The sequence below is a fragment of the Peromyscus californicus genome, unplaced genomic scaffold (genome assembly GCF_007827085.1).
Source record: "Peromyscus californicus insignis strain IS unplaced genomic scaffold, ASM782708v3 Scaffold_16__1_contigs__length_79575227, whole genome shotgun sequence".
NCBI classification, from domain to species: Eukaryota; Metazoa; Chordata; class Mammalia; order Rodentia; family Cricetidae; genus Peromyscus; species Peromyscus californicus.
This window is the reverse complement of record NW_026294458.1, coordinates 7,740,305-7,765,137: the sequence shown is the minus strand read 5'-3', so window position 1 is coordinate 7,765,137 and position 24,833 is coordinate 7,740,305. Positions and strand designations below refer to the sequence as shown.

Here is a 24,833-nt window from a genome sequence, read left to right as displayed (position 1 = left end):
CTTGATTAATGGTTGTTGTGGGAGGATTCAACCCACTGTGGTCAAGCCACCCTAAGCCAGGTAGTCCTAAGGTTTATAAAAAAATCAAACTCAGAAAGCCTGGGGGAGCAATCTAGTAAGCAGCACTGCTCCACGGACGCTGCTTCAGTTCCTGACTCCAGGTCTCTGCCGTGAGCTCCTGCCCTGAGGTCCCTTAACTACAGACTGTGGCATAGAAGTGTAAACCAGACAAAAACCCTTTTCTCCACAGTCTCCTCTTTTGTTTGTTTCTTTGCTTGGTTTTTGAGACAGGGTTTTTTCTGTGTAGCCCTACCTGTCCTGGAACTCACTCTGTAGACCAGGCTGGCCTTGAACTCACAGAGATCCACCTGCCTCTGCCTCCCGAGTGCTGGGATTAAAGGTGTGTGCCACCACCGCTGGCTCCCAGGATCCTTTTGATCAGAATGCTTTATCACAGCAATAGAAGGCAAACCAGAAACAGAAACCAGTATCGGGATTGTGAGATGATACTGCTGTGAAGACTTGACCATCTTGTTTCGGGGGTGGACTGTAGAAATGTTTGCAACTTCAGGCTGGAAAGCCATTGAGTGGTAAAGGAGAGCTTAAGTGGCTGTTGTGTGGGAGCTTTGGGGAGAAATGCAGAAGATGCAGGCCTGGCTTATGATGTTTCATAGGAAGTCTGAGTGTCCCTCAAAGACTATCAGGGTCGCTCATGTGATATATTTGAATCAAGACTCTATGGTTTCTGATCGGCTGGCGATGAGGAATCAGTTGTGACTGAGAAGAGACCAGCACTGCTCAAGTGAAACCTTTGCTTTACTTGGACAGTAGATGCTGGTCAGCTGGAGCTGAGAAATCAGTTAAGAGACCAGCATCATTGACCAGCAAAAATCTTTCAGGGAGTGTTTCCTATGGATCAATAGTCAGAAGCTGTGGTCCAAAGGGGCCAAGACTGCCTCTCAAGCTGGCAGCAAACCCTGGTAATATATAAGAGTATGCCATATAGTACTGGTTTGGAGGCTGTAACTCCAGTTACAGTTGTGAACCATCAAACAGAGGTGCTGGGAACTGAACTCAGGTCCTCTGTAGGAGCAGTCCGCTCTCTTAACCACTCAGCCATCCCTGCAGCTCCACATTTTTGTTCGTGTTTCTGAGGTGGAGTCCCACTTTAATGAGAATTGATAGACAATAAACCAGTACATATTTAAAGTGGATGACTTGAGGCTGGGCCTGGTCATGAACATCTGTGATTCTAGCTATTCAGGAGGCTGAGGCAGGAGGATCACTTGAGTCTCAGAGTTTGAGATCAGCCTGGGTAACAGTGAGACCCTGTTTCAAAGTAAATAAGTAAATAAAATCAAGTGAGCAGTCTCACAGGTGGGTGTGTCTGTGAAACCTGAACTATGGTGAGGATGGTGACTGTCCCTGACGCCCCTCACCCACTCTGAGTGGGCTGTATAACTACAGCCTTGTACTGACTGAGGTTCTGGATGCTAGCAGTCTAAGACCAAAGTGTCAGCAGGACCAGCTCCTTGTGGCTTCTCTGCTTGTCATATCTTCATGTATACTCCCCTGTTTCTGTACCCTAATCTCTCCTTACAGTTGGACATGGTACCAGTCACCCTGTGACCTAGTTTAACTTTTTCTCCAAATATAGTCATAGTCCTTGGTACTGAAGGTTGAGTCTCTGACCTGGATTTGAGTGTGTGGCTATTACAATGCCCAGCACCCAGGCTATTACAATGTCCAGCTCCCAGAGAGCATGGTAATTCCTGCCTTCCCTCTCCTGCCCCCCAGGCAACCACTGGCCTGCTTTTTCCCACTGTAGGTGCTTGCCACTTGGTAAAGTGTGCGGGAGTGGAAGTCACTCTGTACTTTACTACTCTGGCTCCTTTTCCTCGGCGTCACTATTTTTTTAATATTTATTTTTACTATTTTTAATTGTGAGTGTCTGTGTGTGGGTCTGTACACACATGTGCAGGACCTGTCAGTGGCCAGAGATGCCCGATTTCTCTGGGACTGGAGTTGAAAGCTTGTGAACTACCCAACATGAGTGCTGGGAATTGAACTTGAGTCCTTTGGAGGAACAATATGTGCTTTTAACCACTGAGCCATCTCTCTCTCCAGCCCAGGCATTGTTAGTTTGAGTCTTGACCATTCAGAGAGTGTATGTAGTTTGTTCTTACTGCATTGGGACAGCACATGGTAGACCATATCTCGTCTGTTCACCTGCATGTGGATATGTGTTCTTCTTTTTTCAATGTGCATGACTGCTTTGCCTGTGCATAGATGTGTGCATTGTGTGCCTGGCGTCTGTGTCCAGAGAGGCCAGAAGAGGGTGTTGGATCCCCTAGGACTGGAGTTACAGATGTTTGTGACCTGCCTTGTGAGTGCTGGAACTGAACCCTGTTTCTCTGTAAGAGCAACAAGTGCTCTCAGCTGCTGAGCCATCTCTCGGATCCTGAGTGTGTGTGTGTGTCTTTATCTCCAAATATATTCCTTGGTACTGAGGGCCGAGACTGAATTTTAACAGGGAGGATACAGTTCAGCCCATTACTATTCCCAGCTTCCTTTCCCCTTGTTTTGTTTTGTGTGAGGCAGGTTCCAGTATGGCCCTTGATGGCCTGGAACTTGCTATATAGCTGAGTCTGGCCTTTAACTCCTGATCCTTTGCCTCAGCTTGCCAAGTGCACTTGTTGCTATTGCAGAGGACCTGGGTTTGGTTCCCAGCACCTGTGTTAGGCAGCTCACAACTGCCCGTAACTCCAGTCCAAAGGATCTAATTTCTTCTGGTTTCCATGGGCACCTGCATGCATGTGGTGTACATGCATATGCGCACACACATAAACACAAAATAAATCAATTTAAAATATTGTGGGCGGGAGTGGGAGGATCGATGAGAGGGGGATCTGTGATTGGTATGGAAAAGGAATAAAAATTTTTTTTTAAATAAAAAAAATTTTTTTTTTGCCAGGTGTGGTGGTGTATTCCTGTAATCCCAGCACTCAGGGCACAGAGGCAGTTGGATCTCTGTGAATTAGAGACCAGCCTAGTCTACATAGCAAGTTTCAGGGTAGCCAGAGCTGCATAATAGAGAGAACTTGTCTCAGAAAAACCTAATAAATAAGTAAAAATAAAAATAAAGAATTTTTTGGAGAGAGTCCCATTGTGTAGCCCAGGCTGGCCTCAGATTCTGCATCCTTCTGCCTATGCCTCTGAAGTGCTAGGGTCAGAGGTGGGCACCTCCTTGCTCACCTTACAGTTTTTAGTGTGTGAGTTTTAGTTTCTTAACTATTGCCGTGTTAGAACATTCTAACCGAAGCCGTTTGGGGAGGAAGGGGTTTGTTTGGCTTGTACTTCATGCCACAGCCCGTCACTGAGGGGAGTAGGGCAGGAGGTCTCGGCAGGAACCTGGAGGCAGGAGCTAGTGCAGAGGCCATGGAGGAGTGCTGCTTACTGGCTGGCTCCCTCTGGCTTGATCAGCTACATTTCTTATACAAACAAGACCACCTAGCTAAGAGTGGTGTGCCCAGAGTGGGCTGGACCCTTCCACATCAACCACCTGCCTATCTCCTGGAGGCAGTTTCTCAATTGACACTTCCTCTTCCCAGATGACTCTAGCTTCCGTAAAGCAGACAAAAACTAACCAGCACAATTGACCCCTTGTCAGTCTGACACACAACCATAAACCATAAACTTTCCCATTATCTCCGAGAGCTCATGTTAATATCACAATATAAATTTAATACAATTTTTAAAAATAATTTATTTAATTTTATTTTATGTGCTTTGATGTGAAGATGTCAGATCACCTGAAACTAGAGTTACAGACAGTTGTGAGCTGCTATGTGGGTGCCGGGAAATGAACCTGGGTCTTTTGAAAGTGCAGCCAGTGCTCTTAACCTCTAAGCCATCTCTCCAGCCAAAATTAATACAATTTTAAAAGCTCCACAGACTTTAAAAAATGTCAATACTTTAAAAGTCCAAGGTCTCTTTAAAAGTCCAATATCTCTTTAAAATTTCAAAGTCTCTCAACTGTGGGCTCCTATAAAATAAATTTAAAAAATTATTCCAAAAGGAAGAACCTGGGCACACTTACAATTAAATCAAAGCAAAACCAACATCTAGCAGTGTAAATCAAATTCTGTAATTATTTATTCAAGGTCTGGGGCTCACTGGTGATCTCTGCACTCCAGAGGCCTTAAGCAGCTCTGCCTCTCCAGCTCCACGCTCCAAGCACACACAGGCTGCGCCTCTCCAGGCCCTGCACAGCACACCAGTCTTCTTGTAGCTTAAGTCAGCTCCACTCCATACCTGCTGCTGTCCTTGGTGGTCAGCCCATGGTCCTAGCATCTAAGTATCCTAAGGTATTCACTACAAATGACTCTGCACCCTCACCAGTGTCCTCCTGGTATCTTTTAAGAGACTCTGACTCTTAAGAGACTCTCTCCATGCCTCCTTTTCGTCCTGTAACTCCAGTTACAGGACTGTAACTCCAGCTCCAGGGATCTGGTGCCCTCTTCTGGACTCTGTGAGAACCTACACTCACAATCACAGAGGCATACACATGTAATTTAATGTAATAAAAATAAATTTAAGACAAACAAATGGGGATGGGACTATGCCACTCTCAGGAGAAGCCAGACTCAGGATCTGTGTGGATTCCAGATTAGAGGAGACATCTGTCCCATGGCATCTGCTTCTGGACATGTGGCCTGTCCCCACAGTGCCACCTTCTCCTAGGAGACCCAAAAGCTTCCAGGCCCCAACACAGCAGAAGGGAATCAAACACAAAATACATACCTTCCTTGGCACAAGCTAGGCCACCGGATCCCCCACCAATCACCAAGAGATCGAAGCTCTGCTGCCCTGCTGAGGAAGAACAAAAGGTAAGAGGGTTCAGGAGCCAGCCCTGACCTTGCTCTCTGAAGGGCCAGTGGCTCCATACAGTTGTAGGTGGTACAAAGCTTATCAGGATGGGGAACCCTACCTGGGGCAGTCAGGGTGACCACACTGTCTACACAAATCAGAAACCAGGGTGTGATGAAGCAGGCTGTCAGGGTATGTGACCATCTTTGCAGAGAATCTCCCTAAGTGCCCAAAGGAGTCTCAGAACCTAAGACTTCACCCAGAGTCCTGAGCCAGACAGAACAAAAACACTGTCATTCGGTCTACAAGCTCTTCAGTGGTAAAGGCAGTTCTTCATTATAGCAATCATGACTTTCTCTGTAGCCCTCCCACACAGAGGCCCAGGGCCCATACAGCCAGGAGTCTCAGAGTTGTCCTCTGACCTCCACATGTGTGTCAGGAGCATGTGTGCACCCACACCCATAAACACACTAAGTAAATACATAAATCAAATGTAAAAGGAACAGTTTTTAATGGCCACACCTGCCTTTGTACCCACCCAAAGTAGACAAGGCTGCAGAGAAAACCCTGGGGCTCCCATAGCCCTCAAGGTCACTGGCGTGCACCCCACTACAGGAGCACACAGCTGAAGGTGAGAGGTGGCCCCCGGTTTGCAGCCCCACAACTGAATCTACCCCAGGCTCAAGTTCTGAAAAGGCCCCGACGGTTACAAATTATTTGATGGCTTTGATGTGATCCTAGAGAAGAAAAGAAATTAAGTGCTAGGAGGCAAGTTGCCCCTCAGCCCTAGAGAGGACCAGCCTTGCATTTGGGTGACAGAGGTGGGGGATCCTAGATCCCTAGAAAAGGCTCCTACCTTCCATTGAGGACACCTGTCCTTCCTGTGGCCAGAGTGGGGCTCCTACTGGGTCTCTCTTCCCTGAGGCCTACACTGTGCCCTCTCCTCTTTGCTATCAAGCAGTTGGTAGGGCTGGCTTATCATGGCCACCTGCGTTCCCAAGGTGCACACCCAGGAGCCTCCCCTCTGATAAACACTTGGAAGAAGCCCACAGGGAGAGTTTACAAGGGTCAGTACTGGGAAGGATACAGCACCCTGCTGGGGGTGGGGGATGCAGCCTGCTGGGGGTGGGGGATGAAGCCTGCTGGGGTAGGGGATGCAGCCTGCTGGGGGTGGGGGATGCAGCCTGCTGGGGGTGGGGGATGCAGACTGCTGGGGATAGGGCATGCAGCCTGCTAGGAGTGGGGGATGCAGCCTGCTGGGGGTGGGGGATGAAGCCTGCTGGGGGTTGGGAGATGCAGCCTGCTGGGGGTGGGGGATGCAGCCTGCTGGGGGTGGGGAATGCAGACTGATGGGGGTGGGGAATGCAGACTGATGGGGGTGGGGAATGTAGCCTGCTGGGGGTAGCAAATGCCATTCCACAGAGCAAAACCTGGACAACAGATGTTGGGGACACCTCGCCTAGGTGATGGCTTCCTGGAGGGAACCCTCAAATGTTGGCCTTCACTAACTGTGGTTAGGCCACTCCTCCTGCCACAGCCTCATCTCTAGAACATGTTTCTGCTTTATCTCTGCCTCCTGACCACAGTATTCTGGACAGGTGAGCAGAAAGCAGAGCTTTAATGGAATGACAAGGTCCAAATAAAGGGCACACGACTCTGATAAAGCAAGAAGGTTCCCTTAGATGGGCTCGCCACCCAGAGGAGTCACCTGTTGGGTGGGGGTCCTGTATAGCTGTTCAGAGGATGCCAACAGTCTTGTCTGGGTGATGCACCACACCCCCACCCCCAGCTGGAAAACATGGGTGTGTTCCTGCTCCAGAAGGACAGACTGCAAGGCTGGAGGGGACTCAAAAAAGGGGACTCTGGAGTCATATGTCGAATGACATCATTCCTGGACCCTATAGGATCCTCACCCCAGTAAGGCTCTGACGGCCAGAATCCTCCAGACTGTGGTGCCTCCTGCTCACCTGAAAACAAATCCCACACCACTGGGGGTTCCCAGGCTTGAGAGCTCATGAAGCTCATCTACAGATCTGGGGATTTTTTAGATTTATTTATTTATTATGTATACAGCATGTTTGCCTGCAGGCCAGAAGAGGGCACCAAATCTCATTACAGATGGTTGTGAGCCACCATGTGGTTGCTGGGAATTGAACTCAGGACCCTTGGGAGAGCAGTCAGTGCAGTCAGGGCTCTTAACCTCTGAGCCATCTCTCACCCTCATCGACAGATTTAAAAAGGGGTTTTCCTTTAGATTTTACTTATTTTTATGTGTCTGAGTGTTTGTCTGCAAGTGTGTGGGGGGGCGTGTGTATGTGTGTGTGTGTGTGTGTGTGTGTGTGTGCACGCACGCGTGCGCGCAAACGTGGGCCCGTGCCATGGGCTTGCAATGCCAGAGGCCAGATAAGGGCTTGGACCCTCTGGAATGGGCACCATCTGGGTGCTGGGAATTGAACTTGGGTCCTGTGGAAGAGCTGTGGGGGTTGATGGTACCAATGGCACAGGTACATTGATTTCTTTTTTCACCCCCACAAAATCATTGTAAATGTTCCCAGCTAACATAGGCAGCAACGAGGCTGAAAGAGCCAGAGCCCTGACAGTTAAAACAACCCTAGTTCCCTAAGGTCTGCCCCCTAGGCTCCCACCTCACAGGGTAGTGACCTCTTCCCAAGACTCTCCCAGACTAGCCTTTGTCAGGGCTAAAAGACCTCTGCCAACCAAGCAGTCAGCCTGCCTGCCCTGCCCCTGCAGGCCATGGGACAGCCATTGCCCCTTTCATGCCACCACCTCTGTGAAGAACTCGGCCTGTCTTTGCTCACCTCCCTCTACACTCTCCCACTGTGGGCAGAATTGAGTTCTGTCATTCGAATCCAGGGGGCAGTTCTAAGGATGGTTGGTCACCATGTGACTGCTTGAGGAAGACCATTCATGGACCGGCCATACCAGGACAGATGGGAAACTCTGGAAAACCTCGGCCTGTCCAGGATAGCGTGAACCATGTTGAGGGGTACCCTGCTTCCACCAGGGCCGTTTGAAGTTGATTACTAACATGATTTCAGCAATAACTCCCTCTGGTGCAAAGCAAACAAGTTGTTTCTTCTCCTCTCCAAGGATACACACAGACCCTGGCAAGGACTGGGGCTTGGGCCCACGGCTCTCTAGCATCTTCTCATGTATTCCCTTATGTACAAGTAAAAAGTCCTTGCTGGGTGGGACATGAGGGTGCGGACCTGTGATCCCAACATTTGGAGCTGAGGGGTGAAGAGCAGTTCAAGGCCAGCGTGGGCTGCATGACCATGACTCAAAAACCCAAAACCAACAAAACAGAAAAACAACAAATCAATGACTGAAACTTGGGAGGAAACCAGAAGGCCAAAAAGTCAGTGGCAACTAACTAGGCAGTCTGAGGTGAGCTTGGGCTACGTGCGCGTGGGTGTCGGGGCAAAACCAAAAAATCACAACAACAACAAAAACCACGACCAGCAACTAGGGAGTGGTGGGCCAGTAGGGTACCACGTGACCCCAGAGCCCTTGACATCCCCACAGGGACACAATTAATTTGGGGACAGGACCTCAGGCAAGGCACCTCCAGCATTTGAGTCATCTGAGAAGGGAGCAACCCGCTAAAAGCAGGTCCCCTCCTGCCCAGTACAGCGGTCCTCGGATACCCGGTCCTGCGTGGCATGCCCACGCGGACACATTCCAGCACGGCCCCGCCGCCGCGACCCCATGTGGACACACGCACAGACACCCTCTTCCTCTCCCCGTGCACCGCCCACGACCCCACCCTACCTCCCGCTGCGTCCGCCGCGCCCCGTGTCCCGCGTGTCCAGGCCCGTGTCCGCGACCGGAAGTGGGCGACCGGCCCGCGCAGCGCCGCCACCATCGCCGCCATGGTCCGGGGACCTCAGGCGGCCGGGGCTGCCCTCGGCGCTGCCTGAGCCCTTTGCGCCTCCCGGCCAGACCTGTGCGCCGCCTGGGCGAGGTGAGTGCTGCGGCCGGAGCGCGTGCACCGTGCTCAGCTCAGACCCGGGGATCGGATTCTGCACCCGTGGAACGGGACTGGGCTGAAGGGCGCTGACCTCGGGCGAGGGTTCTCCAGACCTGGGTACCGGATCTCACCTAGGGGAACGTGGGCCGGGGCTGGGGAATGCGGACACTGGGAAGGGGTCCGTTCCTGGTTGGGGGTCGCTGAAGCGAGGCCGGTCTTCACACTCTTGCGGGGAGCTTAAAGATCAGTACTGGGGTGGGAGATGAGCCTGGTGGGCCTGTCCCTGGAGCTGGACTTAACCTGGACAGGATGTGGCACATCCAGGCCCTGGCCCATCATGAGAGGGTCTCACTTAGTTCTTGGATTGGGATCAGAGGGTCAGAGGTACCAGGCCCATGGGTGGTCAGTGGAGTTGGAAGCTGTTAAGCAATCTCCTCAACAGGTGTGCTCCAAGAGGCCTGAGGATAACCCTGGATCTCTCTTTGCAAGAGAATGGGCTACCCATTGAAGCTGAGGAGCGCTGGGCAGGCTTTGGGACAATGTGAGAGAAAGAGGAAGTCTTCCAGCCTGGGACTTTGGGGTCCTTGTTGGCCCTCCGCACCTTAGGAGTACAGTGGGAGCTGTCACGGGTAATTGTAACCTCTTTTAGGAGCTTGTGGTGGGGTAGGGCCCAAGAGGACAGCTTGTCATAGAGACAGGGCACTACTCTAATTAATGGAGGGGCAGATTTTACCTAGCTGAGTCATCCCCATTTGGGCAGAGGTGGCACCAGTGGATGTGGTTCCAAAGGGGAACAGGGAGTGCAGAAGTCTGTGAGGAGCAATTACAAAATCAGGCAAGGGAAGGAAGGGAAGGGCGGTCGATGCAAGCCCCTCATGGTTTTGCTGCTGGCTGGGGCTTAAGGAACTTAATTCCCATTCTCCCACAGAAACTGAGGCTAGGGGAAATTAGGTCAACCGTCTTGAATTTTCTCAAGCAGACGCTTCGGGGTCTAAATTTCTCAAGGGATGCAGCCTTGAGCTCTAAGACGGTTCACGGTTAAGTCTTTAAAAGGAGTTTAGCCAAGCATGGCTCAGCCTTCTTGTTCAAGGAGAGGACACTTTTCCAGAGGAGAGACATCCTACTAAACAGAAGTCCATTTTCGGTTCCATGACCTTTTGTCTCACAAGGACTAAGTGTACTAGGACAAAGATACTCTCTATCTGGAAGGAGCAGGGGTTTTATGAAGGCGGTTCTTGAGAAAACGAATAATGGTTAGTGTTTGCTACAAATTGACTTTTGAGTCCAGCGGACATGTGTTGAACACGTTCTAGATGCCAGTGGCCAGGTATCTCTGACAGGGGGATAGTTGAGGAGCAGTCTGAAGGGTTTTCAGGTATCCTGTGAGTGTATGAAGTGAAGTGATTGGACACAGTAGAGGACTTCCCACATGGCCCATGGAACTGTGGCTCCAGGCAGAAGGTTGTCCACAGGGTATTTGGTGTGTTAAAGGCTCTAAAGTTTCTATCAGGGTAGCTGCATCAAGCGTGTGTCCCAACAAGGACCCACACTGTCGGGCTTTTGTTCCAAGTGACGAGAAATTAGGAAGGAGGAAAATTGAGAACAGAGTTGTAGTGAGACATTGAAGCCAGATGTCACAATGTGGATGTATTTGCTCCCAGTTTGAAAGATTAAGAGAGTGTAGTGGCACACACCTGGGATCCCAGCACTCAGGAGGGCCATCATGAATTCGATGCCTGTTTGTGCTACACAGTGATTTCTAAGCCAGCTTGGGTTACAGAATGGGATCCTGTCTTTGAAAACAAGAGGGCACAGTTTCCTATTCACAGATGAAGCTGTGAGAGGGTCTCGTGAGGGACGTTTTTAATTAGGGGATGATAGGGTACTGACACAGTGAAGCTGCAAGTTGCAAACATTCTGGCTCTAGTAAGCACAGTTTGCTCCTGTTGCTGGTTCCTCTTTTTTAAGCTGGCCTAAAACTTGCACCAGGACTCCTGCATCGGCCTCTCCTGTGGTGGGACGACATTCGGGAGCCACCATGCATGGCCCTATGTGTGTATGTGTGTTTGTGTTGGGGAGTATGGGCAAGTACATGCCATGATGAACATGTGAAAGTCAGGACAACCGTGGCTCTTTTCCCACCTTCCTCTTTGGTTGAGGCGGGATCTTTTCTCTTGTTTACCATTGCCTAGGCTATATTAGCTAGCCCAAAGCTGAGGTGCCATCTCTCTCTCTCATCTCACAGCACTGGGATTATAGGCATGTATTTCCATGTTTGACTTTAAGTGGTTTTGGGAATCGGAACTGATTGGTCTTCCTGACCAGATTGTTTTAACATCATTTGCAGTGCCTTTAGGGAAACATTATTATTCTATGGGAAGTTTTGGCTTTATCAGTTCTATTGAAGTTTCTTGACCCTCAGCCCACAGGAAAACATAAACTAGATCCTGGGATAAGAGGCTTCTTTTCCTTTTCCCCCTAAGTTTTCCTGACTTGAGAAGGGTGAAGAATGTAGCTCAGACAGTAGAGTGCTTGCCTGGCATGCATATGAGGTCCTGGGTTCTCTCTAACACTTAATAAAACTACACATGGTGGGATATGTCTCTGCTTCCAGCACCCAAAAAGCAAAGCAGGAGGATCAGAAATTCAGTGTCATCCTCATCTCCATAGCAAGTTTGAGGCTACACTGGGCTACATGAAACCCGCCCCCCCCCCCCCAACGCCCAAAAAAATCAACACAGCATGTAAGAAAATGGGACGAAACCCGAAGCAGAGATAGGTCATAAATCCTCAGAATCTGAATCTGCGCATGAGGATGTATAGCAGTCATGCTTGAATTACAGCATTTGGGAGGAAGAGGCAGGAGGCTCAGGAACTCAAGGCCAGTCCTGGCTATGGAGCAAGTCCAAGCCACAGGAGAAGATGGGAGAGGAAAGGGAACTAAGAATCTGAGAAGCAGTGGTGGCGCATGCCTTTAATCCCAGCACTCGGGAGGCAGAGCCAGGTGGATCTCTGTGAGTTCGAGGCCAGCCTGGTCTACAGCGCGAGATCCAGGAAAGGCGCAAAGCTACACAGAGAAACCCTGTCTGGAAAAACCAAAAAAAAAAAAAAAGAATCTGAGAAGCTGCACAAATCCCCTCCCTTCTCATCCAAGGTAAAGCAGCATTTTTACTTTTTGCACAGCACTGGGATCGCACCCAGGGCTTTGGTGTATTCTAACCCTCTATACCACTGAGCTACACCACAGCCCATGGTTATTGTTTGAAAAAGAATTCTAAGTCTGTGGTGATGGTGCACACGTTTAATCTCAGCACTCAGGAGGCAGAGACTCGCAGACTTCTGAGTTTGAAGTCAGTCTGGTCCACAGAGCAAGTTCTAGGACAGTCAGGGCTACATAGAGAAACTCTGTCTCAAAAACTCTGGGTTCTGAGGGATGGATTGAGATTAGGAGCAAATGCTGCTCTTCTAGAGAACCTGAGTTTTTTTTCCTGCACCCACATCAGGTGATTCATGACTACCTGTAACTCCAGCTCCAGGACATCCAAGCCCTCTTCTCTCTGGGAACACACACAGACACATAAATAAAAATAAGAAAGATTTGTAACTGGGCATACTTTTCATTCCAGCACTAAGGAAACAGAGGCAATCAAGTCTTTGTGAGTTCAAGGCAAGCACAGCAACCTCAGGATACTTTGACCTCAATAAGAACAAGGTACACCCAAATTTGTGGATACTGCATTGAGGTCTGATGGCAGGTTCTGGGACACTTGTGAGCCTTCAGAGGCTTTTGAAAAGTTTAAAATTCTTTGTGGACTTCTGAGGCCAATTACTATTCTTACTGCACTGGTATGAATAAGCAGGCCAATTCTAATAAAATCAGAAAGTTTTTCTTTCTATATATTTACTTGCTTGTTACTTTCTTTTTTCAAGACAGCGTTTCTCTGTGTTGCCCTGGCAGTCCTGGAACTCACTCTGTAGACTAGCCTTGAACTCAGAGATTTACCTATCTCCAGGGAGCTGGGATCAAAGCTGTGCACCACCATATCCCATGGTTTGGTGCATATTTGTTTGTTTTAAAGTACAACATGGAGTTGTTTTGTTTTGAGACAATCTCTTCATGTACCTTGCTAACTTGGAGCTTGCTAAGTTGTGAACTCTCAGCCAGCGAGGTTTTTCAAGAGGGCTTTGTAAACATTGGCTCAAGAAATTCAGACTTAGTTCCTTAAAGCCCTTGGCGCTCCCTGCTTCTGGGTAATCATTCTCCAGGGGGACACTCCTGTCAGCAGCGCTCCTCTGCTTTGCACTTGGGTCTGCTGTGGGAGGACATAGATCCCCTTGCAGCTATGCAAGGAGCTTTACCATGAAAGAAGTACTTGACAAGTTTTGATATTTGGAGGGATCAGACAATTGAGGAATAGATACATGTTTCAATTTAGTTTAACAAAGTATAATTTACTGAATAGTTCGGAGTCATGAAGAGCTCAAGAGAAACCAGCTTCTTTTTATTTTTATTTATTTGTTTATTTATTTTGTTTTTTGAGACAGGGTTTCTCTGTATAGCTTTGGTGCCTGTCCTGGAACTCTCTCTGTAACCCAGACTGGCCTCAAACTCACAGAGATCTGCCTGCCTCTGCCTCCCAAGTGCTAGAATTAAAGGCGTGCGCCACCATCAGCTCTTCCTTTCTTTTTACTCAGTTCCATGTCCTTAATTCTTTATTCATTTTTAATTTTGGGGGGGTTTTGGTCACTATGAAGATCAGACTGGCCTTGAACACAAAAAAATCAGTTTGATGATATTTTATTTGTGCTGAAATGTGGTGATATCTTTGTGTATATTAATAAATAAAGCTTGCCTCGAGATCGGGGGAAAGGCAAGCCATTTTAAGTAAACAAGAAGAGAGGTAGTGGTAGCACATGCCCTTAATCCTATCACTTAGCAGGATGGGTCTTGTTTGTTCAAGGCCACACTACGGAAAAAGCCAATTGTGGTGACACATGCCTTTAATCCCAGTAACAACCATAGAGGCCTGGAGGTCTGTACAGACAGACAGAAAGTGACAAAGCTGTGTAGGAAGAGGAAGTAAGGTAGCTGGGCTAAGCCAATGAGGGGGCACAAAAGCAAGGCAATAAAGGCGTGAGTAGATGGAAAGTAACTCGCATTTGGAAGCTGCAGAGTTGGTGAGGTAAGGTTGGCTGGTTGCTTCCCCTATTTCTCTAATCTAAGGCTTTCACCATAAATTTGCTCCGTGTATTTTACTTAATAAGGCCATTTTAGAAATTCGTCTACATAGCCGGGCAGTGGTGTCACACGCCTTTAATCCCAGCACTCGGGTTCGAGGCCAGCCTGGACTACAGAGCGAGATCCAGGACAGCCAGGACTACACAGAGAAATCCTATCTCAAAAAACCTTTAAAAAAAAAAAAAGGAATACATATACAGATCAGTATACTTCTTCTCCCAAGTGCTAGGATTAAAGACACTGCCACGAACCTGCTCTCCAGCCCTTGTTCCTATGGTTTTATTGTCATATATTGATTTTTGAACCAGACCAACAAGTTCTTCTTCAGTAACAGGGCCCTTAGGAAGAAGGACCAGGAAATCAGAGAAAAGGCAGATAGGACAGGTGGGCTCAGGAGGTTTGCATAAGCTGTGTCCTATACTAAGCAAGTTTTTAAAGAGGTACAGCATCTATTATATACTATTTGCAGGGGAAATTGGGGCAGAGTCGGTGGAAAGCTACCATACAACAGGACAAAGCCAGCAGGACCCTAATCAAAGAATGTTGCACAAGGGGAAAACAGGCTATCTCAGCCCCAACTAGGTTCCTTCTGTCCTTTCATCGGGGCATCTAAGAAAGCCTTGGCTCAGCCTGGCTCTCAGCAGATTACATATGATGTACAGATTATGTATAAATTTCTAGTGTGTATGTGTGTGTGTGTTGCTGGGAATGGGACTCAGGACATTGTGTATACATACTACACACATGCTCTACACTAGACTGTGTCCACAACTCATATTTTTTAGACATTTTTAACATGGATCTTACATACAAACCAGGAAGTACAATTACTAGTATATCTCATACCAGGCTCTGTAGCAGATTAGTACTGTACACGAGTTCATCATCTCATAATCTCTGGAAATGGTGGTCTGCATGTGGCATGTGGCAGGAGACAGCCTTGGGTGTGGATCTTCAGGAACCATCTATCTAGATGTTTGAGACAGGGTCTCCCATTGGCCTGGAGCTCTCTAAATAGGCTGGGCCAGCTGCCTAGTGAGTCAAAAGATTCTGCTCTGTCTTCCTCCGCAGACTGGACTGTGAGCATACTCCACCAGGCCTGGCTTTTCTAAGGATTCTGGGAATTGGCTCAGCTCCTCACGCTTGCATGGCAGGCGTTCTTTCACTGACTGAGCCGTCTCCCCAGCTGCTGGTGATTTTCTTTGTTTTAGGCAGGGTCTTTTTATGTAGCCTTGGCTGTCCTGGAACTTGCTATGGAGACCAGGATGACCTTGATCTGTCTGCCTCTGCCTCCCAAGTGCTGGTATTAAAGGTGAGCACCACTACACCCAAACTTGATACAATTTTATAATGTGGATAGAATATGTTTAATAACTTGATAACTAGACATGAACTTTTAAAAAAAAATTGCCAAAATCCGTTTACGAGTTGAGATAACACTCCTTGAAAGACATGAAAACCCTTTCTTGCTTCTTGAGGGTCTTTATATGAAACACAAGGAGTAAAATAGAATAAATTTAGATGGTCTTGCTATATTTTAGCTCATACATAATTTACAATTTCCATACTTGTTACTATATAAACCCAGTGTCGGACTGGTGAGGTGTCCAGTGGTTACAATGCTTGCTTCTAAGCCTGATGACTTGGATTTGAACCGACTCCCAAAAGTTGTTCTCAGAGGACATGAGCCATACACACACATTTAAAAAAGAAAGGTAGGGCTGGAGAGATGGCTCAGAGGTTAAAAGCACTGACTGCTCTTCCAGAGGTCCTGAGTTCAATTCCCAGCAACCACATGGTGGCTCACAACCATCTGTAATGAGATCTGGTGCCCTCTTCTGGACTGCTGTCAAACATGCTGTATACATAATAAATAAATAAATCTTTAAAAAAAAAAATTAAAAAAAAAATAAAAAAATAAAAAAATAAAAAAGAAAGGTATAAACCCAGTCAGACACAAACTTTTATATCGTTCGGTACATCTAAAAATGTGTAGAGCGTTTGCTTTGCCTGGCGGACACAGCTGCAGATTTGGATCCAGCGTGGAGAGAGAAAGGGGAGGGGGAGGTATCCCACATCTGTAACTCCAGCAGACATGGGGTGGAGACAGGAAGATCATAAAGTCATCATCAGCCACTAGAAGTTCAAGAACAGCCTAGGCTACTGGAGACCCTGTCTCAAAAAGGGAAGAAAGCCGAGGAGGATGGCCTGGTGGGTATTGTGCTTGTCACACAATGTGAGGGCCTGAGTGCAGAACCCGTCCCACAACAAAAATGGGCAAGATGGTGTGTACCTGCATCTCCAGGGATGGGATTGAGGATAGGCTGATCTCCAGAGCTCACTGGCCAGCTGGTCCAGCTCTCTGCAAGGTCCACATTCAACAAGAGACTCTACTTAAAAAAAAAAAAAAAAGAAAAAAGAAAAAAAAAAAGGAGGAGCAATATAGGAGACCCAATGTCAATGTCTGGCTTGCACACATACAGTGCACACCCCGTGTATACATGGAACACAGTATACTTGTTTGTTTGGGGGCAGAATCAAGGGGTCCCAAGTAGGCCATGTGTACACATTACTTGTGAGCTGCATCTCAACCCTCAAATTAGTTTCTTCTTATTCAACTTCAGGTGGTTGCTTTGGTGGAACCTGGAATCCTTAGAACTCCTGCTAGAGTAAGGGGCCAAATTTTAGAGCCCACCGAGAGCTGAGCAGCTGGGGTAGTGAGGCCCTGTTTCGTGGCATGGTAGTGGAGGTTGGCCTTGACAGGGAACCTATGAGATGATGCTAGGGTGCCCGGGGGTGGGGGGGCGAGGATGGAGCTGTGGGACATGGCTCAGTGTCCAGTGTCTGTGCCTGCTAGTGTGTGGAGGCCTCCAGGCTCCATCCTAGTCTCCTCCCCACAAACGAAGGAACTTGGAGTGGGGGTAATGGCAGGGAAGGCATCCTAGAGAAGAGAGCTGCGGGGAGAGTGTGAGGCCTTAACTTTCCCCAGACCGTTGGTGCTTCAGGTGATCGTTGACAGCCACATCAACGGAAAAGGGGGCGGTGTTGGTTGCATAGTGGTGTTTTTGTGCGTTGACACAGTGGTGATGTCCTGGCTGCTGAGAAGCACCCATGGGGGACTTAGGAGCAAACAGTGACAACAAAAAGGACTTACAAGGAGGCAGGAAGACAAGCGTCCAACCTCAAACCCAAAGCTTAAGTTGTCACTTGGAACCATGAGCCAGAAACCTTCAGCCTGAGAGAAAGGAAGGTCAGGAGCAACCTGGCTTCCCGTGAGTGGGAGAGGAGAAACAGTCTGTCCTCATCGGGGCAGTGGGTGTTTGTCTGAAGCCTTGGACCCAGGGATCTCTCAGCTATCGGCAGGACAACCGGAAGTGGGATGTAGCTGTCTGAGATGGCGAGACTGGCCAGTCTGAGTCCTGGCCGCACAGGAGCAGCACAGCCTGTGCAGGGCATGGTGGCTCACACCTGTACTCCCAGACCTTGAGCAGCAGAGGGGAAAGGTGAGTGGAAGGTAGCTTGTTTGAGGCCAGCCTGGGCTACATGAAACCTGCATGGAGGAAAAATAGGAAGGAGGAACTGTGGCTCGAGCCGAGTTGGGAAATGGGAATATGCTGAAAGCAGGAAGAATCGGTTCATGGGGACCCACTTAGACTTGTCCTCGGGCTTAGGAAATTTCCGCTCCTAGGTGGGGTGTGCTCAGTGGTAGAACTTACATAGTACACCACCCAGCACTGTGAAGGGAAGAAAGGATGGAGAGTCCGGCCAGGCCCCTCACAGATTAGTTACCGAGGCTGGGAGACAACAGTCTTACCTGTGGGTGTTGGCTGTGACACCCAGAGTATTTGTTTGGAAACTTGGGGTTTTCTCCGGGAGGCACTGACGGAGCTAAGGTCATCCTAAGGGTGTCTCTTTGAGCCACTTAGGAACTAGGTTCAGGTTTCTTTCTAGTCCCTTCAAGCCAAGGTGGAGGTCTGGGTCAGAAAAAACACAAAGGACCTGGCTAGATTCGATGTAGGGAGAGAATCTTTGTCGAGATGCTGGTGTGATGGGGCCCAGGGTGTGTGGTGGGAGTGTGTGTGTGTGGCCATACACTCTGTAGTGAGTGAGGTGAAAAGGTCAGTGTTAGGTCACATGCAGTGGATTAGGTGGTGGGGAACCAGGCCTGGCCAAAGGGACAGCTGCTGGGGTCCTCGTTGGTCACCAGCCCACGAGCTGCCTGAAATGGCAGCTTCCCAGATGGAGAACATCACCCCAGCTGGCCTGTCAAGGCCTCTCTGCCCTTCAGCATCCTCTCTGGAGGCCTGTTTCCTGCTGAGAGGAGAAGCAGGCCTGCCCCTCATACTGGGTCTCTCAAGAATCCTGTGGTGGGGCAGGATCAGCTGCACTGTGAAAGTGTCTATGCAGAATAGAGGCCTTAGATCACACGAGGGGCTGGCTTTGAGAAGAAAGCAGAGGAAGGCAGAGCCCTTCCCTGGGCACTGAGGAGGCTTTGAGACAGGTTCTCATGGAGCCCAGGCAGGTCTTGAATATGCTACATAGCTGAGGATGACCTTTGGATTCTCTTGCCTTCTTCACCCTCGAGTGTTGGAACTGGGTATATGTGTCATTATAGCCACTTTTATGGCATACTAAAGCTTGAATCCAGAGCTTCAAACATGTTAGACATGAGCTACATCTCAGCCTTATTCATTTGAGGGTTGTTTGTGTGTATGTGGTATGTGCATGAGTTGGTGTGGGTGTGGGTATATATGCATATGCATGTCAAGGTCAGAGGTCAACATCAGCTGTCTTCCTCACTCTCCACCCTATTTTTTTATTATTTAATGTGTATGAGTGTTTTGCCCGCCTGTGTGTCTGTGTAGCTGTATAGCATGTTTGTATGTAGGTAGGTATAGTGTCAGAGAGGCTTGAAGAAGACATTGGATCGTCTGGATTTCTAATTACAGGTGTCAGCCACCGTGTGGGTGCTGAGAACCTTGGTGGTGTAGAAGAGCAGTGCTCTTAACTGCCGAGTCATATCTAGACCCCACTTTATTTTTTGAGACAGGTTCTCTTACTCATCTGGAGCGCACTGATGCAGTAGGCCTGTGTAACTCCTGGGATGCACCTGTAGGGGCTCACAGTGTAGCCACAGCTGCTTGGGGCTCACTGTATAGCTCTTTAGCTTTAAACTGGTAAGCTTCCTGCCTTGGTCTCCTAACTGTTGGGTTGCTGACATGAGCCACATGTCTGGCTTTCTCTTTAAATGATGGGGAATGCAGGGGACTGACTGGTAGGATGCCTGTGTGCATGCTCTTGAGGGTCCATCTGCAGCGCTGGAAGGGAGGAGTTGCCATCTGGGTATGCAGGAGCCCATGTTTGCTCAGTCCTGGAGGTATCTAAGCTGGGCTGGTTCATTAGGCCAGACTACCCACGTCTTGGATGGATGCTCTGTGCTTCCTGGGCATGTCTGTGGCCAGCAGGTACCAGGTGCTATGTAACCTGTCCTGCCTTGCCCTCAATCCTGCAGGATCTGGGGGAAATCTCACCTCAGTTTACAGAGGAGAGAACTGGTTGGCAGTGAGAGATGTACCAGGCCCCAAGGACCTGTCCTAAGACTAGACTTGGGATTCCTGCCTCCATGATTACCCACAAGTCTCCCTCTTGGCCTCCCTGCTGCTCAGTCAAAGAGCATCTTGATCTTGGAGGAAACAGATCTGATCTGAGGCAGAGTGCAGCCTGTAGAATGCAAGGGACCCTTCAGAAAGCCTGTGTCCGGATGCCTGGAGATGCAGCAGCAGCCTGGCTAGAGGCGTCTACACAGAGAAAGCTCAGGTGGTATTTGCAGACTTAAGTGTCCCAGCTCCATTACTGCTGTTCCTGCTCCTCCTCCTCCTCCTCCTCCTTTTAAAAATAATTTTGTGGTGGTTTTTGCTTTTTTAAAATTATTTAAATTTATTTTATGTGCATTGGTGTGAGGGTGTCAGATTCCCAAGACTGGAGTTAGAGACAGTTGTGAGCTGCCATGTGAGTGCTGGGAATTGAACCCGGGCCTTCTGGAAGAACAGCTAGTGCTCCTCACCACTGAGCGATCTCTCCAGCCCTGCTGTTCCTCTTTAAGATGACAGCCGGAGGCATCCAGATGCAGTAGGGGATGGAGTGGTGCCTGCAGGCTATCATGGAGGCAAGTGGCCTCTTCCTGTTCTAAAAAACAGAATCTCATGTGGCCTGGGGCTTTTGAGACAGGTGTCACTGTGCAGCACTGGATGGCCTGGAACGCATTATGCAGACCAGGCCTGGAACTCACTCCTGACCCGCCTCTCATCCTCCTGTGTGTTGGAACTACAGATGTGCACCACCAAGCTCAGGCTTCCCCGTCTCCTCCCTTTCCTTTCTTGTTTTTTTCTCTCCTTCCAGACCTTCTCCCTCTTAGCCAGAGTAGTTCAGAAGCCCTGATGGGGCCTTGCAGCCCTTCCCCTCACAGCTATAAGGGAAGTTTATGGTTCAATCCAGTACCTGGTTCACATCCCAGGCTGTACATCATGCCTTCCTCTCTTCCACTTAATGCTGTAGCTCCCAATGTTGTCATAATGCTCTGGATTTACTCCCAGCCCCATCTCCAGGCTCTCTCTATGTAGCCCTGGATCTCACTCTGTAGACCAAGCTGGCTTTGAACTCACAGAGATCTACCTGCCTCTTCCTCCTGAGTGCTGGGATTACAGGCGTGTGCCACCACCGCCCGGCTTGAGGCGTTCTCTTAATAAAGCTCATTCTGAAGAGTAACTGGCTCAGCTTACTTCTCCTTGTACTAACCCAAAGTCAATAGTTGATAACAGTGAAGAATCTAACCCAGACCCTAATGTGTGCATGGGTGCCCCGGGTTTTATTAAGCATCTCGATCAAGCTTCTGACATCCAGGAACTTGAGTGTATCAGACATGCAGGGGACATGTGTTAAACACACACTGTGAATGAGCTGTACGCAGCTCAGGGTTCAGCATAGACAGCCTTTAAGCAGATGATTAACATCCCTTTCCAGTCAACCCCCTGGCAATTTTGTAAATAAGTTTAGGATACAAACACCAGACTTGGCCATTTGTCTGGCACGAAGGGCATTCACAGTATTGCGTAACTTTTACCAGAACGTTCTCATCTTTCTGCACTGTAACTCTGAACCCACTGAACAATTTCCCTCCCCCTCCTCAGCCTCAGTGGCTGATCTGCTTCCAGCCTGGTTGTGGACTCCTGTGGTATCTGCTCTTCTGTGTCTGGATGACTGTGAAGTTCTTCAGCTTAAAGAAGCTTGGGGTCGCTTCCACTTGTGGGTCTGTGAGTCACACAATGGAAACAAGAGCAGACACAGCCCTGCGGCCCTGCTCTCAGCTTGGGCTGAACAACATTGTCATGTGGTGATTCTTGGGATGGCTCTGGAGGAATCAAACTGTTCCCACCAGTTTTCATCTCATCAGTGTGCAAGGGTTCCAGTTTTTTCATATTTTAACCAACTTTATTATCTTACTTTAAAATAGAAAGAAAAAAATCAGGCCTGGTGGTGCAGGCCCCTGCTACTTGGGTTTGAGGCAGGAAGTATATTTCAAGGCTTGCCTGGGCTACAGAGTACGTTCAAGGTCAGCCTGGGCAATTTAATGACAAGCTGTCTCAAGGTAAGTAAAGCCTTGTGCACGATCCCCGGTGTCCCACCCAGAAAAGAGCCATTTCAGTGACAGTGAAGTACTCTCTCCAGCCTGGCTTTGATATGAATTTCCTCAGTAGCCATAACTGATGTTGTTAAGACCCTTCCCTACAAGGTTTTCTGGATCTTCCTTGTTACCCCACCCCCACCCCTTTTGAGACAGGATCTTATGTTTTCCAGGCTGTCCTTAAACTCACATGGATGATCTTGAACTTCTTTTCACCTCCTGAATGTTGTGCCACCGTGCTAAGCTGGTGTGGCTGGAACCCAGGGCTCTGCCAGCGGAACTGCATCCCAGCCTCCCCCTGCGCCCCCAGTTTTTAAAACTTTATGCATCTTATGTTACACACTACAGAGCTAGACAGATCGACAGACAGACAGATAGAACAAAATAGCTCATTTACTCACCACTCAAAAGCTACTTCTAGTAATGATAATGGACAGCATAAACCTCAACACCCTCCAGGTGGTGGTGGCGCACGGCTTTAATCCCAGCATTCTGGAGGCAGAGTCAGTCGGATCTCTGTGAGTTCCAGGCCCACCTGGGCTACCAAGTGAGTTCAAGTAAAGGCTCAAAGCTAAACAGAGAAAGCCTGTCTCAAAAAACGAAAAAAAAAAAATAAATTAAAATAAAAAAAAAACACACCACCCAAGCATGTGTTAGGAAATCTTAAGTGTCATGTCCATGGGTCCATGCCCATGACCCCACAGCTTTCGGTCGCTTCTGCTCTCTCCTGAGACTGTCCTGAAGCAGCCATCACACCTAGGCCTTGGGCCTGCCTCCTCTTAAGACTTCCACAAGCCTTTCCAGCTGAGGTCAGTGCCCACTCCCAAAGGAACTGTAAATGGCCACAGAGTGTTTGGTGGAAGTGTCCCTGGGTCCTTCCTTGTGTCTTTCTGTTACGGTCTGCGGTATAAATCATGAGCTTGTGCTGTGAATAGTGAACTCTGCTCAGTGTCAGCGTGGGAATCTGTTGAGCTTTGTCGATTAGATCCTGGGCTCCTCTCCCCAGCTCTTGCTTGCTAGAAGGTGAGTGTGTGTGATCGTATTCACTCCCACTCACCTTGTACTGGAGACAGAACTCGGGGTCATTTGTGTGCTACATAAGCACTGTACTATTGAGCTCACCCAGCCTTTTTACATCATCTTAGAGGATCTGGAATCTGGAGCTGTTCCCTACTTCAGTCGATCCCAGTATCTCCCTTAGTTCCTTTGTGGGTCTTCAGCCAAGCGAATCAGTCAATACAAGGCTGAACAGCAGGAGGGGAGCACATGTATTGTATTAATGTTGCACAGCCCTGGAGATTTCCACAAGGAGATGTGGACCAGAGAAATGACCAAAACATTGGACATGGTGCCACACACCTGTAATCCCAGCCCTCAAGAGGATTATGAGTTCAAGTCCAGCCTGGGCTATATAGCCTGGCTCAAGAAATCGGGCTGATAATGCAGGTTAGTAGTTGAGTGCCTGCCTTGAACACACAAGGTGCCATCCACAACCCAAAGGAAATTAAGAACAAGGGCCACAGCTTCCCTGCTTTATGAGGCAAAGTGATAATTCTGTAGGGAGAAACAGGACACAGATCTCTGTGAATCTAAGGATGTCACTTGGTCATCTAAGGGGCTGTGAATGCAGCTGGAAAATGAGCATTACTCCAGTGAGATCATTTACTTGGGTCCCCAGCCCCATGAACAGTTTCTGCTGATGAAGGCTGTTGTTCTGTGTAGGTAACAGAGGACCCCCTCCCAAGAAATCTTCACATTCTGCTGCATGTAGGAACAGACAGGTCATGTGGCCCATCGTGCACCCACAGTTCCTCTTTCAGCTTGAAACAGTCAGAATGCCAGTTCAGTGTGAGATGACACCTCCTTCACTGAGAAAGCAGCCAGGGTTGGGATCCATGTCTCACTGGCCTCCACACAGGGCTCTGACCCAATGAGTCATGTGGGTATATGCTCTGGACCTTGGCCCTCCTTTAGCACAAGGACCAATGGGTGTACTAAGATGAGCATGTGATGGGTAAAGCAGGAAGGGCACACAGCACATAAACCTGTCTACCCTGCTCTGGTCCTGCAGATGCTGTTGGCTGTCCTCTCACTGGGTGTCCTGTTGTTGGCCCTCCTCCTGTTCCTGCGACGCCGGGAATGGGGTCTGTTATCCATCTACTGGTTTGAATTGGTGCACCAACCAGTCCGCAACCTGCTCATGGGTGACACAAAGGAACAGCGCATCCTTCGCAATGTGCAGCAGCATGCCAAGCCTGGAGACCCCCAGAGCGTCCTGGACGCCATTGACACATACTGCTCAGAGAAGGAGTGGGCCATGAATGTGGGTGCCTTGAAAGGTATGTGACCCAGCCTGCAGGTGGTGGCCTAGAAAGGGGAATCCAGAACTGGACGTGGTGATCCAGCCTGAGGGGAGCCTGTTAAAGGGAAGAGGGAATCATGGGTCTTGCCCCTGCCTATCCCCCTTAGAGACAATAACATTTACACATGAAGGAACCAGGTAGGTGGTTGGAGGAGTGGGATGGGGGGGGGGGGCGTGTGTGTGTGTGTGTGTGTGTGTGTGTGTGTGTGTGTGTGTGCAAAAGGCAGAGGACTCTCCAAGGGTATGTATAGTGAGGTCCTCTGGGCTATCAGGAGGCTAAGGACCTTTCTCAGCAGCAGTCAGGAGCTTGAGACAAGTGGGAATGTTACTGGTCTAGAGAGGGGTGAGACCCAGACCTGGGGTGGGGTTCCCCTCCTGCTTGTATTCATATCTTCCCCAACACCCTCTAGGCCAAATATTGGATGCAGTGATTCAGGAGTACAAGCCCTTGCTGGTGCTGGAGCTAGGAGCTTACTGTGGCTACTCAGCCACAAGGATAGCGCGCCTGCTGCCACCTGGAGGCCGGCTTCTCACCATGGAGATGAACCCTGACTATGCTGCCATCACCCAGCAAATGCTGAACCTGGCAGGCCTGCGGGACAAAGTAGGACCCTGTAACCAGTGTGGCAGCTGTGGCTGGGAGGGCTGAGCGGGCAGTGGGGAGGGTGAGGGGATTGGTTCAGTCACTAAG

At 49.1% G+C, this 24,833-nt stretch overlaps 2 protein-coding genes across 5 annotated transcripts in view; one reads left to right on the top strand and one right to left on the bottom strand.

The window, feature by feature from the left end:
* The window catches only part of Txnrd2 (thioredoxin reductase 2), a 53,487-nt gene extending 44,718 nt beyond the window's left edge, over positions 1-8,769 (bottom strand). The window contains exons 1-2 of one of the 2 annotated variants that reach the window (XM_052740271.1): positions 8,662-8,769; positions 4,804-4,872 (exon numbers count right to left, since the gene is read on the bottom strand). In XM_052740271.1, the coding sequence (XP_052596231.1) occupies positions 4,804-4,872; positions 8,662-8,764 (172 nt within the window). In that variant the 5' untranslated portion in view covers positions 8,765-8,769. The remainder of the gene's footprint in view (positions 1-4,803; positions 4,873-8,661) is intronic. The other variant, XM_052740272.1, reaches the window with a different exon arrangement.
* Positions 8,743-24,833, top strand: part of LOC128111834 (catechol O-methyltransferase-like) — a 20,982-nt gene continuing 4,891 nt past the window's right edge. Inside the window, exons 1-4 of one of the 3 annotated variants that reach the window (XM_052740275.1) lie at positions 8,743-8,854; positions 9,303-9,489; positions 23,852-24,119; positions 24,553-24,746. In XM_052740275.1, the coding sequence (XP_052596235.1) occupies positions 23,852-24,119; positions 24,553-24,746 (462 nt within the window). In that variant the 5' untranslated portion in view covers positions 8,743-8,854; positions 9,303-9,489. The other 2 variants (XM_052740278.1, XM_052740276.1) reach the window with 2 other exon arrangements.